Source organism: Mirounga leonina, unplaced genomic scaffold (assembly GCF_011800145.1).
Source record: "Mirounga leonina isolate KUSES-001 unplaced genomic scaffold, KU_Mleo_1.0 Mir_174, whole genome shotgun sequence".
NCBI classification, from domain to species: domain Eukaryota; kingdom Metazoa; phylum Chordata; class Mammalia; order Carnivora; family Phocidae; genus Mirounga; species Mirounga leonina.
Window position 1 is genome coordinate 10,635,607 of NW_023270451.1, and position 18,464 is coordinate 10,654,070.

Here is an 18,464-nt window from a genome sequence, read left to right on the forward strand (position 1 = left end):
AGGGAATAGGAAGGCCCCAGGAGAGAAAAAGGGATGGGGAAATGGCTGGTCTGTAGAGCATTCAGAACACACAAAGTAAGTTTGTCGTCTTAGATGGGTGTGGTTTATGGTGCCCCAAAGCACTTACAATGGTAATATCAAAGATCACAGATCACCTCAACAAATATAATTATAGTGAAAAAGTGTGAAGTATTGTGCAAACTACCAAAATGTGACAGAAAGACAAAAGTGAGCAAATGCTGTTGGAAAAAATGACATAATGCAGGGTTGCCACAAACCTTCAATGTGAAAAAAATAAAAAAACTGCAGTATCTGTAAAGTGCAATAAAGCAAAGTATGGTAAAACAAGGCATGCCTCTACCTGTTGGCCACCTAGATGGCTTTGGGAAAATTCTATTCAGCTCCTCTGTCCATTCATTAATCAGATTTCTTTTGATACTGAGTTGTAGGATTTCTCTGTATATTTGGGATACTGGCCCCTTATCACAACATGAATTGCAAATAATTCCTCCCATTTCAGGGACTGCCTTTCAATTGGTCTCCCTTGCTGTCAGAAGCTTTTAACTTTGATGGAGTCCCATGTTTATTTTTGCCTTTGGTGTAAAAGTAGAAAAAAAAAAAATCATTGCCAAAACTAATGTCAACGAGTTTACTTCCTAGGTTTTCTTCTGGGAGTTTTACTGTTTCAGGTCTTAAGCTCAAGTAGTTAACACATTTTCAGTTGGTTTTTGTGTATGGTGTAAGATAGTGGTCCAGTTTTATTCTCTTGGGTTTTGTGGTTTCACACATATTTTAGAATTCTTTGTTGTATTTCAGTAAAAAATGTCACAGAAATTTTGATACAAATTGCAGTGAAACTGTAGATTGCTTTGGATGGTATGAACGTTTTAACGATAATAATTCTAATTCATGAGCACTGAATTATCTTCCTATTTATTTGTGTCTTCAATTTTATGTTATAGTTTTTAGTGTACACGTCGTCTTCCTCCTTGGTTCAATTTATTCCTAGACATCCTTGTCTTGTTCATGATATTAGTTGCGGGCCTTTATTGTGTTGAGGTATATACCTTTTATACCAAATTTGTTAAGAGTTTTTATCAAAATGGATGTTAAATTTTGCAAGTGCTATCTCTGCATTTATTGAGATCATATGATTTTTATCCTTCACCTTGTCAATAGGGTGGATCACATTGGTTGATTCGTCAATGTTGAATTGTCCTTGCATCCTTGTGATAAATCCTACTTGATCATGGAATATGCTCTTGGATTGTTGAATTCAGTTTGCTAACATTTTGTTGAGGTTTTTTTTACATCTAGGTTCCTCAAAGAAATTGGCTTGGAATTTTCTAATCTTGTGGTGTCCTTGTCTGGTTTTGATATTATGGTAAGGCTGGCTTTGTAAAATGAATTTGAAAGTGTTTCCTCTGTTATTTTTTGGAAGAGTTTGAGAGGGATTGGTATTGGTGAATGCTTGGTAGGATTCACCAGTGAAGCTGTCTGGTCCTGGGCTTTTGGTTGTTGGGAGGTTTTTGAGAGCTGATTCAGTTGCCTTACTAGTAACTGGTATGTTCAGATATTCTATTTCTTCATGAATCATTCTGGATAGGCTACATGTTTTTAGGAATTTATCAATTTCTTCTAGATTTTCCAATTTTTGCTATGTAATTTTTATAGTAGTCTCTTAGGATACTTTATATTTCTGTGGTATCAATTTTGATGTCTCTTCTTTCATTTCTAGTTTTTTTATTTTAATCCTCCTTTTTTGTAAGTCTAGCTGAAGTTTTGTCCATTTTATCTTCTCAAAAAACCAGCTCATAGTTCCACTGATCTTCTCTATTGTCTTTTTAGTTTCTATTTCATTTGTTTCTGTCATGATCTTTATTTCCTGCCTTCTAGCATTGGTCTTAGTTTGCTCTTAATCCTTGTGTAAATCTATTTGAGATCATTCTCTATTCTGAATATAGGTGTTTATCACTGTAAACTTTCCTATTAGAACTACTTTGCTACTTCCCAATTAGTTTTGGTTCAGTGTATTTCCATCTTCATTTGTCTCTAATTTGTCTTTAATACATAATATATATTTATATTATATATAATTTGTCTTTTGCTTTTTTCTTTGACCCTTGGTTGTTCAGTGGCATATTGTTTAATCTCCACATATTTAGTGAATTATCCAGTTTTCTTCATATAGTTGATGTCTAGTTTCATACAACTGTGGTCAGAAAAGATGCTTGATATGACTTCAACTTCTCAAATTTACTAATGCGTCTTCAGTGGCTTTAACATATGTTCTATCCTGGAGGATGTTCCATGTGCACTTCAGAAGAAAGAGTAATCTGCTTTTGGGTAGAATGTTCTGTAAATGTCACTTAAATCCATTTGGTCTAATGTGTCATTTAACTCCACTGTTTCCTTGTTCATTTTCTGTCCGGATGATCTATCCATTGATGAAAATGGGGAACTGAACTACCCTACCAGTATTAATACTATTATATTGCTGCCTACTTCTCCCATTAGGTCTGTTAATATCTGCTGTATATATTTAAGTGCCTCTGTGTCAGGTGCATAAATATTTACAAGTGTTATATCCACTTTTGATTGAACCCTTTATCAATATATGATTATCTGTTATTATAGTTTTTGTCTTGAAGTCTATTGTGTCCAAGTATAGCTACCTCAGCTTTCTTCTGATTTCCATTTGCATGGAATATATTTTTCCATCCATTCACTTTCACATACTTTAAGGTGTGTGTCCTTAAAGCTGAAATGTGTGGTTTTGATTTGTATTTGCCTGACGACTGTCAATGTTGAACATCTTTTCATGTAGCTATTGGCCATTTTGATGTCTTCTTGGAAAACACATCTATTTAGTTTTTCTGCCCAAATTTTAGTTGATTTTTAAAAAAGACTTTATTTATTCATGAGAGAGAGAGAGAGGCAGAGGGAGGAGCAGAGAGCCCGATACAGGACTTGATCCCAGGACTCCAGGATCATGACCTGAGCTGAAGGCAGAGGCTCAACCATCTGAGCCACCCAGGCACCCTTTAGTTGATTTTTAAAACTTTTATGAGTTCTTTATATATTTTTGATATTAACTCCTTATCCTATATATATTGCTTGCAAACTCCCCCCCCCCCCCCCATTCTGTAGGTTGCCTTTTCATTTAGTTGTTTCTTTGGCTGTGCAGAACCATTCAAAGTTGTCACAGTCCCATTTGTTGATTTCTGCTTGTGTTGTTTATGCTTTTGGTGTTGTATCCAAAAATCTTTGCCAGGACCAATGTCAAGAAACTTCTTCCTACTTTATTTTCTAGGATTTTTATAATATCACATCTTATATTCAAGTCTGTGATCCATTCTGGGTTAATTTTTGTGTGTAATATAGGGGTCCAGTCCCATTGTCTGCATGTGTTTTTTTTTTTTGTTTTTTTTTGTTTTTTTTTCCAGCACCATTTGCTGGAGACCATCCTTTCCCCAATCTGTGTTCTTGGCTATGTTACTGAATATTAGTTGACCCGTATATATTTGGGGTTTCCTTCTGGGCTCTCTTCTGTTCCATTAGTCTATATGTCTATTTTTGTGCCAGTACCATATTGCTTTGATTACTGTAGCTTTGTAGTATAGTCTAAAATCAAAAACCTGGTATCTGCAGTTTTCTCTTTTCCCCCAGGATTGTTATGGTATTTTGGGTCTTTTGTGGGTCCATACAAATTTTAGAATTGTTTTTTCCTATTTCTGTAAAGAATGCTGTTGGTATTTTGGGGAATACACTGAATCCATAGGTGGCAGGGGGTGGTATGGACATTTTAACAATATTCTCCAAATCCATAAACACAGGATGTCTATGTTTGTCTTCTTTCTTTCAGCAAAGTCTTATAGTGTTCATTGTACTGCTCTTTTACTTCCTTGAAGTTTTCTTTTTCAGATGTTTTATTATTCATGTATAGAAATGCACCTGACTTCTGGGGCACCTGGGTGGCTCAGTCGTTAAGCGTCTGCCTTCGGCTCAGGTCATGATCCCAGGGTCCTGGGATCGAGTTCCGCATCGGGCTCCCTGCTTGGCAGGGAGCCTGCTTCTCCCTCTCCCACTCCCCCTGCTTGTGTTCCTGCTCTTGCTATCTCTGTCTCTGGCAAAATCTTTAAAAAAAAAAAAAAAAAAATGCACCTGACTTCTGGTTTTATATCCTATAAAATTACTGAAGTCTCCTCTGACCTCCACACTGATCTCTGCCACCTCTCCTCTTTGATGTCTCAGAAAGGTCTCAAACTTGCCCAAAGATAGTACTTTTCTGAAAGACACTTCTAGTAGAAATAGATCAGGGTAAAGTCAACAAGTCATCTGTGATTGCTCCTTTTTTACACTTTTTTCAAATGTAATTCACCAGCATGTATTCTTAACTTGAGCTTCAAAATACATCCCACTTCTCACGATCTCATGTCTAATCACGATCTCATGTCTAATTCACCATCACTCCCTCAAAAGCTGCCTCCCATGTCTCATTGCTTCTACTTTTGCTCTTTTACAATCTTTTTACCAAAAGCAGTCCCCTCAGAACCGTACATCAAGTTTTCTTTTTATCTCTCAGAACAAAATCCAAATTTCCTAGCAAGGCCTTGGGAGCCTGGCTACCTCTCCATATTCCTCTGCTCCAATAACACTGTCTGTCTCTGCAATGGGTCAAGGTGTGTACTATCATCTCTGGGACTTTGTACTTGCTCCTCTTTGTTCAAATTAGGGTAACAAGGTAAAAGAAACAATGCTCAGTTACATTTGAATTCCAGAGTAAAAGCATATTGTTGAGCATAAACATATCTCAAATACCTCATACCCAGAATGGTCTAATTCACAGGTGTACAGTAAGTACTAATTTGATGGGATGGGAAATTAGCACACAAATAAGACCCATTAACGTACTAATGATATATTTTGTCAAATTCCTATTACTGTAAAGAAAAAAACTATCTCTGATTCCATTGTTTTAATTTTTGTTAATTTATTTGCTCAGTCGCATTTTCGTGTGTGTGATGAGGTCTGTTTCAGTCTGGGAGAGGGAGGTTTAGATAAGTTGATTCACACTAAAAAAAATCTGTCTTCAGTTTCCTGTCATGTTTTCTGCATGGGCAACCACGTCTACCACGACTTGAAATTAAGAGAGAGATTCTAGGGCGCCTGGGTGGCTCAGTCGGTTAAGCGACTGCCTTCGGCTCAAGTCATGATCCTGGAGTCCCGGGATCGAGTCCCACATCGGGCTCCCTGCTCAGCAGGGGGTCTCCCTCTTCCCTCTCGTGCTCTGTCTCATTCTCTCTCTCTCAAATAAGTAAAACCTTTTAAAAAAAGAGAGAGATTCTAAAAAAATACATTGATGTGGGAGAAACCTTAAGATTTTTTCTGTATTAAGGATAGATCAAAATCCCATGAACACAGATGTCTGACTTTTAAAGACTGATACTTTGTTTCAGTTTAAGTAAAAAAACTATGCAGTGCTAATATTATATATAACTTTGAAATAACGATAGTAATTTTCAGCTACAGACTTCTTTCAAAAAACTCTAATTTTTTCCCCGAGGTTTTCTAAGACCATGTATACTAGTGGCTAAAAGATCTTCAATTTTCTCTTGTTAAACAAGTATTGCTAAACTCTTAAATCTGCCTGCCTTTCTTTCCCAAGCCAGAATAACTAGGGGTAACTAATTATACATAGTAATAAATAGGTCAATAATTTGAATATAATGACTATAGTTCAGAAAATAAATTACAAAGGGCAAATCACTGGTGAAGACAACCCCCCAAATAATGGCTAACTTTGGAATTTAAATAGGTCTCACTACAACAGCTTCAAAGAAAATGTGCTTTTAGAATTATTTAGGCAGCTGGATACTACACAGTAAGCCTTTAATAGGAATAAGTTGTCTAGCAAATAATGTGTTCTCGTAGGCAGTACCTTTGTAGGTATACACACATCTGCATATTCATGTACCCAATAATGTGCTTTCATAAATGAGGTTTGCATAAAATAATGAACTTTCTCAATGGCACATATTATTGGCTTTACTTCTTTGATAAACTTTTCAAAAGGTCTCTTTTGAACACTTGCGTTTTAATGAAGTCCTCACAACTGGCTATCTGTAATCGATACTCTTCTGAGATTCCATAGGATACAAGGGTTTTGGCTTTAGACAGTCTTTCTTGAAATGCTCAGAGCGATGATCCGTAAGATGTCGTCAGAGATCTGTGAGCAGAATCTCACCCACCACAAATTCCTAGTGTACAGCTAGACTAGCACTGAAGTTTAGACTTTCCCCTTTATTGGGCTTCGGTGTCAGGAACAACTGCCAATTAACTTCAGTATTTTTGGGTACTATTTTTTTCAACTTTTGGTTGTTTCGGAGAAAATGATACTTCTTTTGATGTTATCATAGCAACACTCCAATTGCATAAACTAGATTCACTGTTCTATACTGATAACTATGTTTTCAAGTCTTATTAATGTAAAGTATATGCCATCTACATCATCTTCTCAAGACTATCCATTATATATTCCTCAAGGACAGGGAATCCCAGATGTGTTCTTTTCATCTTTCAAAAATTATTTCATTAAAACGTACTGATCCCATCCAGCTGAATCCACAGTGATATTTATTTTCTTGGTAAGTTTATAGTTATGGTGAGAAAGAAAAATACCATAGAAAAATTCACATTTTTGAGGGGAGAGTTTTAGATGAAAAAAAATGAATGGTTACCTATAGGTTTTTAAGGTAAAAGAGGGAAGTGATCTATATTTTTGTGTTACCGAAAAACTCTACGGCAGAGAAAAGTAGAGTGAATATTTACACTGTTCCTCACCTTTTGGTCTTAGCCTGACATTTTAGTTTGCTCATTTCTATCTTCACAAATAAGAAGTATAAAAAATATAACATGGAAAATATTTTTACTATAGTAAATGGTATAGTCACCTGGGTAGGGATCAGTAAAACATGACTTCAAATAGCTACCTAGATATCAATTTTAAAAATATGGAGAGGGGATCATTTAATTTTGGTCTTTTAATGATCCAAAGCAGCTAGTTCTCTTGGAATCTTGTGCCATGAAAACCATTATTTTATTATCCCAGGAAAAATGTAGTTGTGTTCTGAGACTCGCGCTGCTACTCTACTTTTCTGCCCCTCCATTCACAGTAATGGCCATATCTCCATCTAGTGGTCCCTAATCAATGAATACCTGGACAGCAGTGAAGGAAGAACACAGTAAAAGCTGTTCCAGTAACACTAATCGTGATGATTCCAGAGCATCAGAAAAGACACTGCAAAACTGTAAATGAATCCCTGACCACAAGCTCAGGCCCTAAAACCTCTATTCAGGTAATGATAGAATTCAGAAATTGGCCAAAGGTAATAAGGGATCATTTTAGCCTAGATGCTAAGTAAAATGAGCTTAGAAATTGGATGCACTTATACGAAAACATTTCAATAAGAATATCAATATTATGGTAGTAAAAATATAAAGTTGTATTTGTTTTTTTAAAAAAAAACTGAATTATTGACTTTGAAAATAATGTTGGATAAAACTGAAATGGTTCATTAATGTTATGTTAGCATCTTTTGAAAATAGAGATGACCAGCTCTAATAAATGTCCTTGGGCTATTTCTCCTCAGGAAGCATATATAATTTTTCCCACACTGATTTAATCTTTCTATAAAACCTTAAAGGAAAATACTGATTTTTTAAATAAACACAGGAAAAGGATATGCTTGATTTAGGATTAGAAACTTAAGCAATACTTGCATTCCGCTATTTACAAAACAATGTAAGTACTGGGATTTTAATAACCTGGTTTCAGGATACTTATTATAGTGGATTTAGGGATATGGATTATTTAATAAAATTTCAAGCCGAACACACACGAAAAGAAAAATTAGAGAAAGTGACTGACCATCCACATCACATGAAAACTTGCAGTGAAATGAAGATCGGAGCTGACATACCCGTTGTGCACATAAGTTGATCCTATTAACAATGGGCAAAGTAGCAAGTACAGGAAAAGGAAAGAAAACACAGAAAAGACATACGAGATGAGATTTCATGCAGTTTGCTGGCACTTTACGTGAGCCTCCATCCAGAGAAGATGCACAGTGACCATTGCCAAATAAGCATTACCAAAATATTTCACTGCTAAAGAAACACAAGACATTATTAGCACAGTAAAGCTACTGAACAAGAGTTGTACTTTCACACGCACTCCGATGTAGAATTCATAAGATCTTGAATTACTGAAAGTTTTTGTCTTAGTCCAATCTTTCCAGGGCCTTGAGGAAGATGGTCTCCTGGGCTGAAAATATTGCGGGTAACAGGGCTTTTTACGTGATCTTTAAAGTTCAGCTAAGTGAGTTTAATCTCAGTCTTTGGTGACAAAGAGTTGATGAATGAAGTTTCCCTAATGAGCAACACTCCCCTTGGGCCCACATTCAACATTCTTTGGGGAATGATTTGACATAGGCAAAGCTCCTGAAAATCTAGCAGATGGAACAACAAAAGTCCTCAGATCTGGACTTTTAAGTCTAACCGGATAAAATGGGAAAAAAAACCCAGTTAGGGGCAACTCGGAATCACTTTCTCCATCAAAGAGCAGAGATAACTGGGTTTTACTGTTACATATCTTGCTTTTTAAGCCTTACTCCTCATCTAATTGCATATTATGTATCTGTGGAAATGCCTAATTTTGGGGGGGGGGGGCAAAGGTGGCTATGTGTGTATTTGAGGAAATAAGTCTACTCTAAATTACCACCTCTACAGATGCACATTAATCAAGAGGAGATCTGAGATTTTTTTTAGAATAAACAATGCATAGGATAATGCTCTCTGCATGGAGTAGCTTGTAGACTCCAAGGAGCATGCAAACAAAGGCCCACCAATCAGAACTGGGGAAAATTACATTTAAAATTAGTTTTTAAAAGTAAGCAGGGATTATGGTGTGGCCTTCATATTTGAGAATATAGTTTCTTAATAATTAGAACCATACAGCTGATTGCATGCAGAGTGTGTCAGAGGAAGAGCGCTGACCTATAGGAAAGCAGTGGTCATCCTGACATCACATACAATAATGATGTTTTGTGTAATTTTATCAACTTAACTCTTTGTAACTGACCTGGTCTAATATCATGCAAAGTGAAAATACAAATCTGTGATACAGTCAGAAACCATGTTAAAAGGACAAGAGCTGTTTCACAGGTTTTTAAATACACTAAAGAAAGAGTAAAACTAATAAAAATACCTCTTATATCTTCAAGAATAAATAAAGGGAGGCAACTCATCATAAATAACACTGTCAATTGATGAGAAAGTGTTTAAAATAATTTGTGACCGTGGATTATTAGCAAGTTGATTGGAACTGCGTTTGAAAGTACAATTTCTGTGCCAAGGACAGATAGAAGAAGCAACTGTGAAGCTTAGGCTAACCATGAAAAATACTGAAATGAGAACCACTATGATTACGTTTGACTTAAAACTAATCTGTCTGACCACTGACTTCCAGTATTTTAATACAATAAACATTTGGTCTTACCAAGACATTGTTATCAAAGCAGACATCAGGCCCTTTTCGGTATCTGGGTTGCTTAACCATATCACAAGGATCTGGACCATCAGCTGAAGACACGTGTTAAGGATTTTCTTTCCACACAATTAAAAAAAAGAATAGACACCTACACCATTAGTCTAGTCCTACATATCTAGTTCAAGTGCCTTGGGATTTAAGGGAGTTAACTTCCAGCAATTTTCTTTTGTCAGGATGCCCATGGGCAAGTGCGGAACAGGTAATTGTAAAATACAAGTGGATGAAATGAACAAATGCCGCACAGTACACATGGGAGAACTGGGTGTCTACGATTTAGCAAGACAGAACTATAAACTAATTGCTAGTAGTAAACCTCAATTTCAAACAGGTGGGACTAATTTTTTTCCCCCCAAAACAACATGGGTAAATGCTAAAGAGAACAGGCACTCTGTAGAATCTGCTGTCTACAATGCTTTACTAGTCATTTAGCGTATTTATAACCAGAAGCAGTTTTGCTGTGACTGCCATCTTTTTTAAGGCTGAATAATATTCCACTGTAGGTATACATCACATTGAACCCCATTTTTAACCATCCAGTGTTGACAGCTTTGCAGCCTACACCAGCCCGGCTAGCAAACCCTAACCACCAGAGAACCCCAAACCAATTCCCCCTCCGGGCTCTTTCAAGCCATTTCCAGATCTCCTTGGAAACTTGCACTGTCTCCTCCACAAAGCCTTATTATAGGAGCAGGAAACCTTTCATATTCTGCTGGTACCTGGGGAGCACCATCGGTCTGCATATTCTAACCGAATTTTGTGTGAGGAGTTCATTCTGCCCATGTGGGGTAATCATGGCGCTCAGAGTTTTTCTCTTGGAGCATAAACAATGTGACGAGGTTAAAAGGAAGATGGCAGTTGCTTCCCAGCATCTCTGTCGCCAAAGGATACAAGTCTGCTCTGCCTGTATGAGCAGTCGTGTGTCGCAGGGACAAGTCCCTTTGCTCTCAACCATAATGAATATTAAGTTGGTGTTCATAAGCTTTTCTACATGAAAGATTCTGTAAAATATTTTTAAAAAACACAGATAATGAACATTTTCTTTAGGGGAGAAAAAAACCAAATTACATATTAAAATGAAAGCCAACATCTGACATCTTGAGACACAAAGCATCACCAGTGTAAATAGTAAAACAAAATGAGAACATTTTTAGCAGAGAAACATGACCGTGTTTTTATTCGTTAGCATGCACATCTTACCTCTCCGGAATACTGGCAAATTGCAACAGATTTTTAAGTGTTAGACCTCAATGCACAATGAGCACTACGGAGTCACTGTAACTCACAGAATCAGTTTTATTTGACATGCCTAAACAACTGTATTTATTACTAAAAAACTACCGTAATCTACAGATAAAAAAAGAAAGCCGAAAACATCTAAGTATCTGGCCCAAGCTAAGGACAGAGTTGTTTTCTGCTTTGTCCACTATGGTTAACAAGAGCGACCTGGGCTATTGAGCACCTGAAATGTGACTAGTGGGACTGAGACACAAAGTTTAATATTAGTTGTAATTAATAATAGCCTCTCAGGCTTGGTAACCACTAAACTAGACAACACAGATATAGACCGAATAAGGGCTTTCAATTCCATGCAGAGTTTTTTTCCCCCACATCATAAGCTGCTTCTGCTGCCTTTAATGACAGATTAACATTTTTATCTTGGTTGCTAAAGAGTCATTCCTTTGTGATTATACATCTTTCAAAAAAATGGGGCATAAGGTTACAGTGAATCAAAAACGACCATGACTGAACTTAGTATCTTGATTACAAAGCTGTACAATTTAACTTAGCAATCTATACATTAAAAATTGATTATTACCAGATACCTATTAGGCGAAGGCCAAAGGATTCTGAAATTTTGAGCTAACCATACAGCAACAATTCTGTTGGCTAAACTTGACAGTCTGATATGCTAAATTCTATACAAGACGGTATGATTTCTTTCTGAGTTGATGCCCGACTCTTCTCTTCCTATCCTCAACCTCCTCCGAGGACACAGAGATTTGCTAAAGTAACTCAAAAAGTCGTACGGACCGTGTCTGTTAAAAATTCATGCTCGTTTCAGTTAACTGCTGCTGGAAAACATCTCTCTGTTACAAGCGTCCGAATCCCCTAGCAACTCTCCCAGCCCTTTCACATGCTCAGATGACCTCACCTCCTATTTCCTCTTCTCTAGGTTAACCCTGCTTCTAGAATAACCTGCCCTCAGTCACTAAAACAAAGTGTCCCCAATCCGTGCCTCTCTGCTCGGTTCTCAGGGATCCTGTGACATGAATGATCACTCTCTCTCAAAACTTTGAAAAGTCCCACTTTGCCGCCTTCTTCTATCCCTCACAACCAAATTAAATTCTCAACCTCTTCCAAAAATTGCTCAAGATGTTTTATACCTACTGATGACTAACATTAACCTTGATTTTTAGGAAGTGATATTTTCTCCTACTTCTTCATCCCAATTTAAAGATGCATTCAACTGTAAATTTCAGTGAGGAGTAGAAGTAAAACACCTCCCTCCCCAGAATACCTTTCTGTAAAACTATTTAGTAAATAAATGTAAATAGAAGTCATATATTCGGCTTAGGATTGCAAAGAATTACTATAGTTCTTACTACAGTTCATATAATTCTATGACTTCAGAAAAATTGTTAGAGGGGTCCTTTTAGACAAAAATACAGTAAAATACAATCAAATTTTCTAGGTTCTGCCTTAAAGTAGGTGCAATTGTCTTGATCCTATTATGATAGTTGACAGAATTACAACTTACCCACTCAGGATGAATTCTTGAAAACGTAAATTTTAAAAACCTACAGCGCAACTAAAGATGTTTCCAACTGCAAATAGTCCTGTCTCTCTCAGACTTGAACAAGTTACTTTTTGTAATGATGATAAAAGTGAATCCAGTTTCTCAGTGAACTAGAAAGGAAGACAGGTTTACCTGGAGCAGTTCCCACAGTCTAATACACCACTGAATGATTTGCTGTCATTATCGAAGAAATACTGGGTTTGTTCGGTAATGCAACTCTGCTTTGACAGAGAAGCTGAGAAGTCCTCTTCTTCCATCTCAACTGTGGGAAAAAAAACAACACAGATGACCAGGCGCGGACACTATGGTCAGTGCCCAGAGCATTCATTTCTCAGGGAGTAAAGTGAATGTACAAGGGCAGGCACCCTGGGTGGCTTATTCATTGCTGGGTAAGGTAGTGGTGGCCCCTAGCAGATGCCCAATAAATATCATGAGAATAAATTCAATAAATAGGAGGCTACAAACTGGAGGCCAATAGGACCAAAAAAAAAAAAAAAAATTGCCAAAGCATGAGGAAAGTTTTGACAAGAAGTTTCCAGACTACCAATGGATGGTCTCTTTCACAGACACAAACACACATACCTTCTCACCCAGTTTGGTGAACTCAGCATATCCCAAAACAGAATTTTAATTATTATTGACAATAGCTAAGTATTCACATACCTGCCTCAAGAAGTCGTGGAAAGGTCAAACTCAGGAGAAACTGCTGTAGAATAGACCTAAGTTGTAAATATGAATAATTAGTGCTCAAAATCTAAATAGTTCCTTCATAAACTACATAATAAAAACCTGAATAATTCTGCCTGTACACATTTCTTTTTCATCTATTGAGAAAAAATTGAGCATTTTTATATAAGTATTTCTTAAATTTTACAAAACAGTGTAATTTTGTTTCTGTATGAGAAGTCATGAAGTCAGAAATGTTTAGGACCAAGTGAGAGATACTTAGGGGTGAGGAGGCCTAATAAGACAAGCCATCGTGGAGGAGTGGTAAATCCGGGTGTCAATCTTTCATAGCATAGATTTTAAATTCAGGAGTGCTTCCTTAGTTTAGTTTTAAAACTCTGTGGTGGAGCAAAAACAAAGATCAAAGAAAAACAACTTTGGGCCAGGGGTCTGCGAACTCTTTCCTTGACAATATAGAATGGATTTGTAAATACATGATATGACATTCATGACCTAAAATAAACCCATGATATCTAGGGAGTACAGCACATCTCAGTTTTATAGTAAATGACAATTGAGCCAATATTATAGAGTAGTATAGACATTATAGAATCATCTGGAATTGAATTTAATTAAAAAATGGGGGGGGAGAGGGTGGTGAGAAGGAGGTAGATTCTGGCCAGAAAATAAGATAAAGCCAATCAGGTACTTCAGGATTACTATGAGATTTAGAAAACCCAAGTCAACTAATATATAAATAAATACCAGCGTCACAATAGAAAGCACCATTTTATGAAAGTGGTATACAAAAACAATCACTTAATCTTAGCTGGGAAAGCCTCACCATCAAATGAATGTGAACGATTACATGGAATAAGGCTGGGACGATATGGTAGGGAAAGGATACAAAAGATGGGGGAAAAAAAAGGAAGGAGGTAAAGAAGGAGTGAGGGAGAGAAAGGATCCCAGACAGAAAAGGAGGTTTAGTTATTTGACCAGAGCCAAACAAATTTGATCTTACAGACTTTCCACAGTGCCTCAGTTTACATGTCTTATTTTCATAGGTGGTAGAGTGTGTAAGTGAGGTGTTGAAGGAGGTAGGGAGGGTGAATGAGTAAAAAGGAAGAATGAGATCCATTTCAGCAACACGATGCCTCTTAAACTGCCTGAATAGGAAACAGGTGAAAAGAGAAGTCATGATGTCTTGCTATACCTAAAATTTAAAGAAATGAGTGTAAAGAGAAAAACACGAGTAAAGAGGCTGGAGTTTGCAGGAGGAAACACTGTTTTCATATGAAAAACTGAGTAACTGTAGCAGCTTTAAATGGACCATGTCAATATGATCAGAATGTGATTCTGGAAACGAAAAAAAGGAGGTCGCCTAATAATGAGTCACATGTCACAAAATCAGCACTGCCATCAAACCCGTTACCACTTTACACCCCCGTGCTCATTACCAGTAAAAATCGTGACTTACCAAGCAGCGGCAGTGGCCCACCAGCCAACGTGTAGTATGTCTGCTATTGATGGCTAGAAAATAGAATTCAAGAGTCGTTACGCGAGTGGACGCCGAGTGTGCGCTGGAGAGGAACTGGGGTGGGGAGCTTACTGACCACGTACGCCGAGCGATGCCCTGCTCCTTGCTTGGGTGCAGCGCCGGGTTCACACACCGACTGATAATCGTAAGACTTGTTAAAAGCGTAAACCGATATATTAACCAGGTGTCTCATCAAACTTGGATCGATCTCTCCAAAAAATCGTCCAATCTAGTACAGAAGGGAAAAATAGTAAAGTTTCAAACTGACGCCATGTGTTAACACCCCAACCGTTGCCATGAAGAGCAGTGAGACAAACTGTCACCTAAAACTCCTCTGGAGCTGACACACCAGAGCCGGGAAGCTGTACGGGACATTCCGAAAGAAGGGAAGTGAGATGAGGAGTTCTCACCGCTCAGGGGCTCTGTGTGATGTTTGCGGAAAGAATGGACACGGCTGACTGCCCCACGAATTCCTTGTGGGGAAGAGGAAAGGAGCATAACTGAGAGAAAGGGGTGGGATTGGAAACAGAAGAGGATCCTAAAGGGGCAAACACGAGGCTCATCAAAGCCAGCCCATAAACATAGCCAGTTAAGAAACGCTCATTGTTGGGGCGCCTGGCTGGCTCAGTCGTTAAGCGTCTGCCTTCGGCTCAGGTCATGGTCCCAGGGGTCTGGGATTGAGTCCCTTATCTGGGGATATCTGGCTTCTCCCTGCCCCTCTGCTTGTCCTTGGGGTCTCTCTCAAATAAAATCTTCAAAATAAATAAGAAAATGCTCATTGTTGAGAGATCTTTTCTTTTTAAAGAGAAGCCAGAAAGGTAGATTCAGAAAGGAAGTAAGCTGGCAACTAATTCTAATTTGCTTAAAATCCTGTGTGAACCAATTAGCTTATATGCTGCCAACACGTAAATTGGGGAACAGAAACTACATCAGTTCAAAGCAGCCATGTATTGAATTAGATAATATTTAATGTGAACAAGAATAAAAAATTCATCACGTTAAAATTCTCAACTATATGTTGTAATGGTAACTGTTAGTACTACAAAGGAAACTCCACTAACAAATATTACCAAACTGTATTTAGAATGTTTCATTAATAGTTTAGCATTTTGAAATTTATTTTATGTCAGTACTGTAATAACACATTAACTTCTATAATGGTTTGAAGGACTTTTGTAATACTGATCAGTGACATACACTTTGGAAACTATACTTTGTCCCACTCAAGTACCTACCTGGTTTGTATAATCATCATGATTTGCCATCAAAAGAAATCCACCATCGTCTAGAATCACACAATCCATTACCTAATGAAATAAAAAACACATTTTGAGGATGGATATCATTACTCCATTGTAGGTAGATGATGATAACAAAAACAGGAGAAAGCTTCAACTTAAACATAATCAGGAGATTTTGATGAAATAAATTAAGGACACATACAGATACATATCAGACTCTCAGAGTTTCATATTCCCCGACCACCCATTCAGTTAAAACTGTCAACTCAATATGAATAAATCCTGAGAACAAATCAGAAATAAACTTTCTGCCATTCCAAATGGCAATCTTGTTGTCATTTGGTCATCTAAATGATCCAGGAAATTGGATAAACCAAAATATTTAATAATGTACAAACACAGACTTAATATTTTGATAAGACATATCTTTAAAAATGCACTGTGGGTTACCATGCTTCAGACTTTAAAAAAAAAGAGGCAGCAAGAGGATACTTAGGAGATTTAAAAGCAGAAAGCAAAACAAAAAATGCTCATCACAGAACTCAGTTCCCACCCAGTTTATATCATGTTTAAAGGCAGGAATCAGTTTAATAATTTTTATTGGATAAAATAACAAAAACATTGTTTTCAGAGTTGAGGACATATGCATTCCATTTTCCTAATGTGGAAGCAGCTTGCTAAAAACCTTGGCTCTGAAAACAGTCTTCACAGTCTATATTTACAAAGTCTATGTAAAATGGAGAAACTATAAAAATAAAATGATTGGTTTATAATTTTGCATGACTAGAAATGATAAGATCATATGAACCCACTGTTTGCCTTGGAAATATACACACACATAGAAGAAGACTGAAAGAAAATAGTGGAATTCTTCCTTTTTATTCTTGGAATAATACAGTGTCATTCTTAGAGAATGTTTAACTTTTGAAGACAGTTGACAAAGAAGTAACAGAAGACAACGTAAAATCCAATCCATGTAAGTGGAATTTGATTAAAAAAAAAAATTCCAAAATTTAGCTCAAAAAGTTTTCTCATCGCTATAAATACAGTGTGACCAAATACAGGTAAAATACAAAAGAAAAAGGAAGATTGTCCTAATAACCAGTAAAGGCCACTTGGATTAAAACTGCCCATTCAGGGGCACCTGGGTGGCTCAGTTGGTTTTGCGTATGACTCCTGATTTTGGCTCAAGTCATGAGACTGAATACAACTGAGATTGTAGAGAAGAGAGTCTATACAGAAACAGGCTTTTTAAAAGACCTTAACATGCGAATATTTTTAAAAATAAGGTTAGGAATTATAAGCATATAACTCAAATTCTTATCTATAGGTTAATTCAAGTTTCCATAAAATAATAATTTTAGTGTTTATTTAAAAATTCCTGCATTTTTAGCATTAAAGTCTTCGCAATAGCAATACAAAAAATTACAGTTAAAAATTTTAAAGAGTTTTCTTACATCACTGTTCCTTTTGCAGTCACAAACTGGACCAGCACACTGAAAGACAAAAAATACAATTATTGCCACACATTTTCACTTTAAAAGAATGATTAAATGATATACTGTTAGCAGGTTAAAAATCTTAGAATAATTTATCAAGTCTAAAAGTAAGATTAAATGACAGTCTACCTATCATAAAAAAGTAATAGTTTTATCTTTATAAAATATCAAATAGCTATCTAGTATTTCAAACTATAACACTGAAATATTTTTCTTACTAATTTAAACAAAAAAATCTTTCCAAAAATAGTAATTTATAGTTCTGCTTCAATTTAGTAGCACTGAAAATTTATTTTGTCAACATTTCTTTACTTTTACTTTTCTCATTTGCATATGACATGGAGTATAGCATCAACATTTTTTAAAAAATTATCTTACCGGATCCCTGATTGATGTTTTGGTGAAATTCTCTATCCAAGAATTTACATCAATTTTAATTCCGACAACTGAAAAATGATGTAAGGAAAAATTGACACATACATTTAAAAAGTATGGCTGTGATTCTTAGTATCTATTTTTCCTCTCACATTTGATTATTCCTGGGCAGGCAAATTTAAGTTTCTTGAGATTAAATTAATTTCAGCTGTACACTGAAAAGTTGATTTAAATTAATTTAAAAAGTTGCAATTTTAGGTAGGAGCCATATAATATTCGCTGTATGGTAATTTAGCATTAAATTTGGGTTGAATCTCATGTTTATTACAGAGATCTATTTCTTGGAATTTTCATTAAGAAGTAATGCTAATAGCTCTTAAACTATTAAATAATTTTATTTATATACGCAACACAGTTGATTCATTGGCCACAAGCTGGCCAATTAACTAATATACGTAGTAAGCTAAAAAAAAAAAAAAAAGTGGTAGTGTCAGGAATAGCCTTTTCATAGGAGGTCACTCAAGTCGATTGTTTACAGAGGCTTCCCTAGCCCTGCTGATGCATGCACCAGATGCTTAAGAAATGTATGTCCAGGAGAGATAAGTGGGTGGGAGGGGGAATGAATGAGTCACTGGGAGAATGAGTGAGTAAGTGAGCCACTGAATGAATGAGTTAGTAGTTGAACCAGTGAGGAGTAAAACTGCCCTCAGGAGCAGGAAAGCACTCGACCTTCTCAATC

The 18,464-nt window shown here is 36.5% G+C and overlaps 1 protein-coding gene across 7 annotated transcripts in view; it reads right to left on the reverse strand.

The window, feature by feature from the left end:
* CACNA2D1 (calcium voltage-gated channel auxiliary subunit alpha2delta 1) overlaps positions 1-18,464 on the reverse strand; it is a 506,844-nt gene that overhangs the window by 8,320 nt on the left and 480,060 nt on the right. For 6 of the 7 annotated variants that reach the window (XM_035020464.1, XM_035020463.1, XM_035020460.1 and 3 more), the window contains 9 exons: positions 17,729-17,796; positions 17,309-17,347; positions 15,846-15,917; positions 14,687-14,839; positions 14,551-14,603; positions 13,071-13,126; positions 12,540-12,669; positions 10,499-10,608; positions 9,560-9,642 (listed from right to left, as the gene is read on the reverse strand). In XM_035020464.1, coding sequence (XP_034876355.1) covers positions 9,560-9,642; positions 10,499-10,608; positions 12,540-12,669; positions 13,071-13,126; positions 14,551-14,603; positions 14,687-14,839; positions 15,846-15,917; positions 17,309-17,347; positions 17,729-17,796 — 764 coding nt within the window. Of the gene's footprint in view, positions 1-7,839; positions 8,005-9,559; positions 9,643-10,498; positions 10,609-12,539; positions 12,670-13,070; positions 13,127-14,550; positions 14,604-14,686; positions 14,840-15,845; positions 15,918-17,308; positions 17,348-17,728; positions 17,797-18,464 lie in introns of those variants that run through there. The other variant, XM_035020462.1, reaches the window with a different exon arrangement.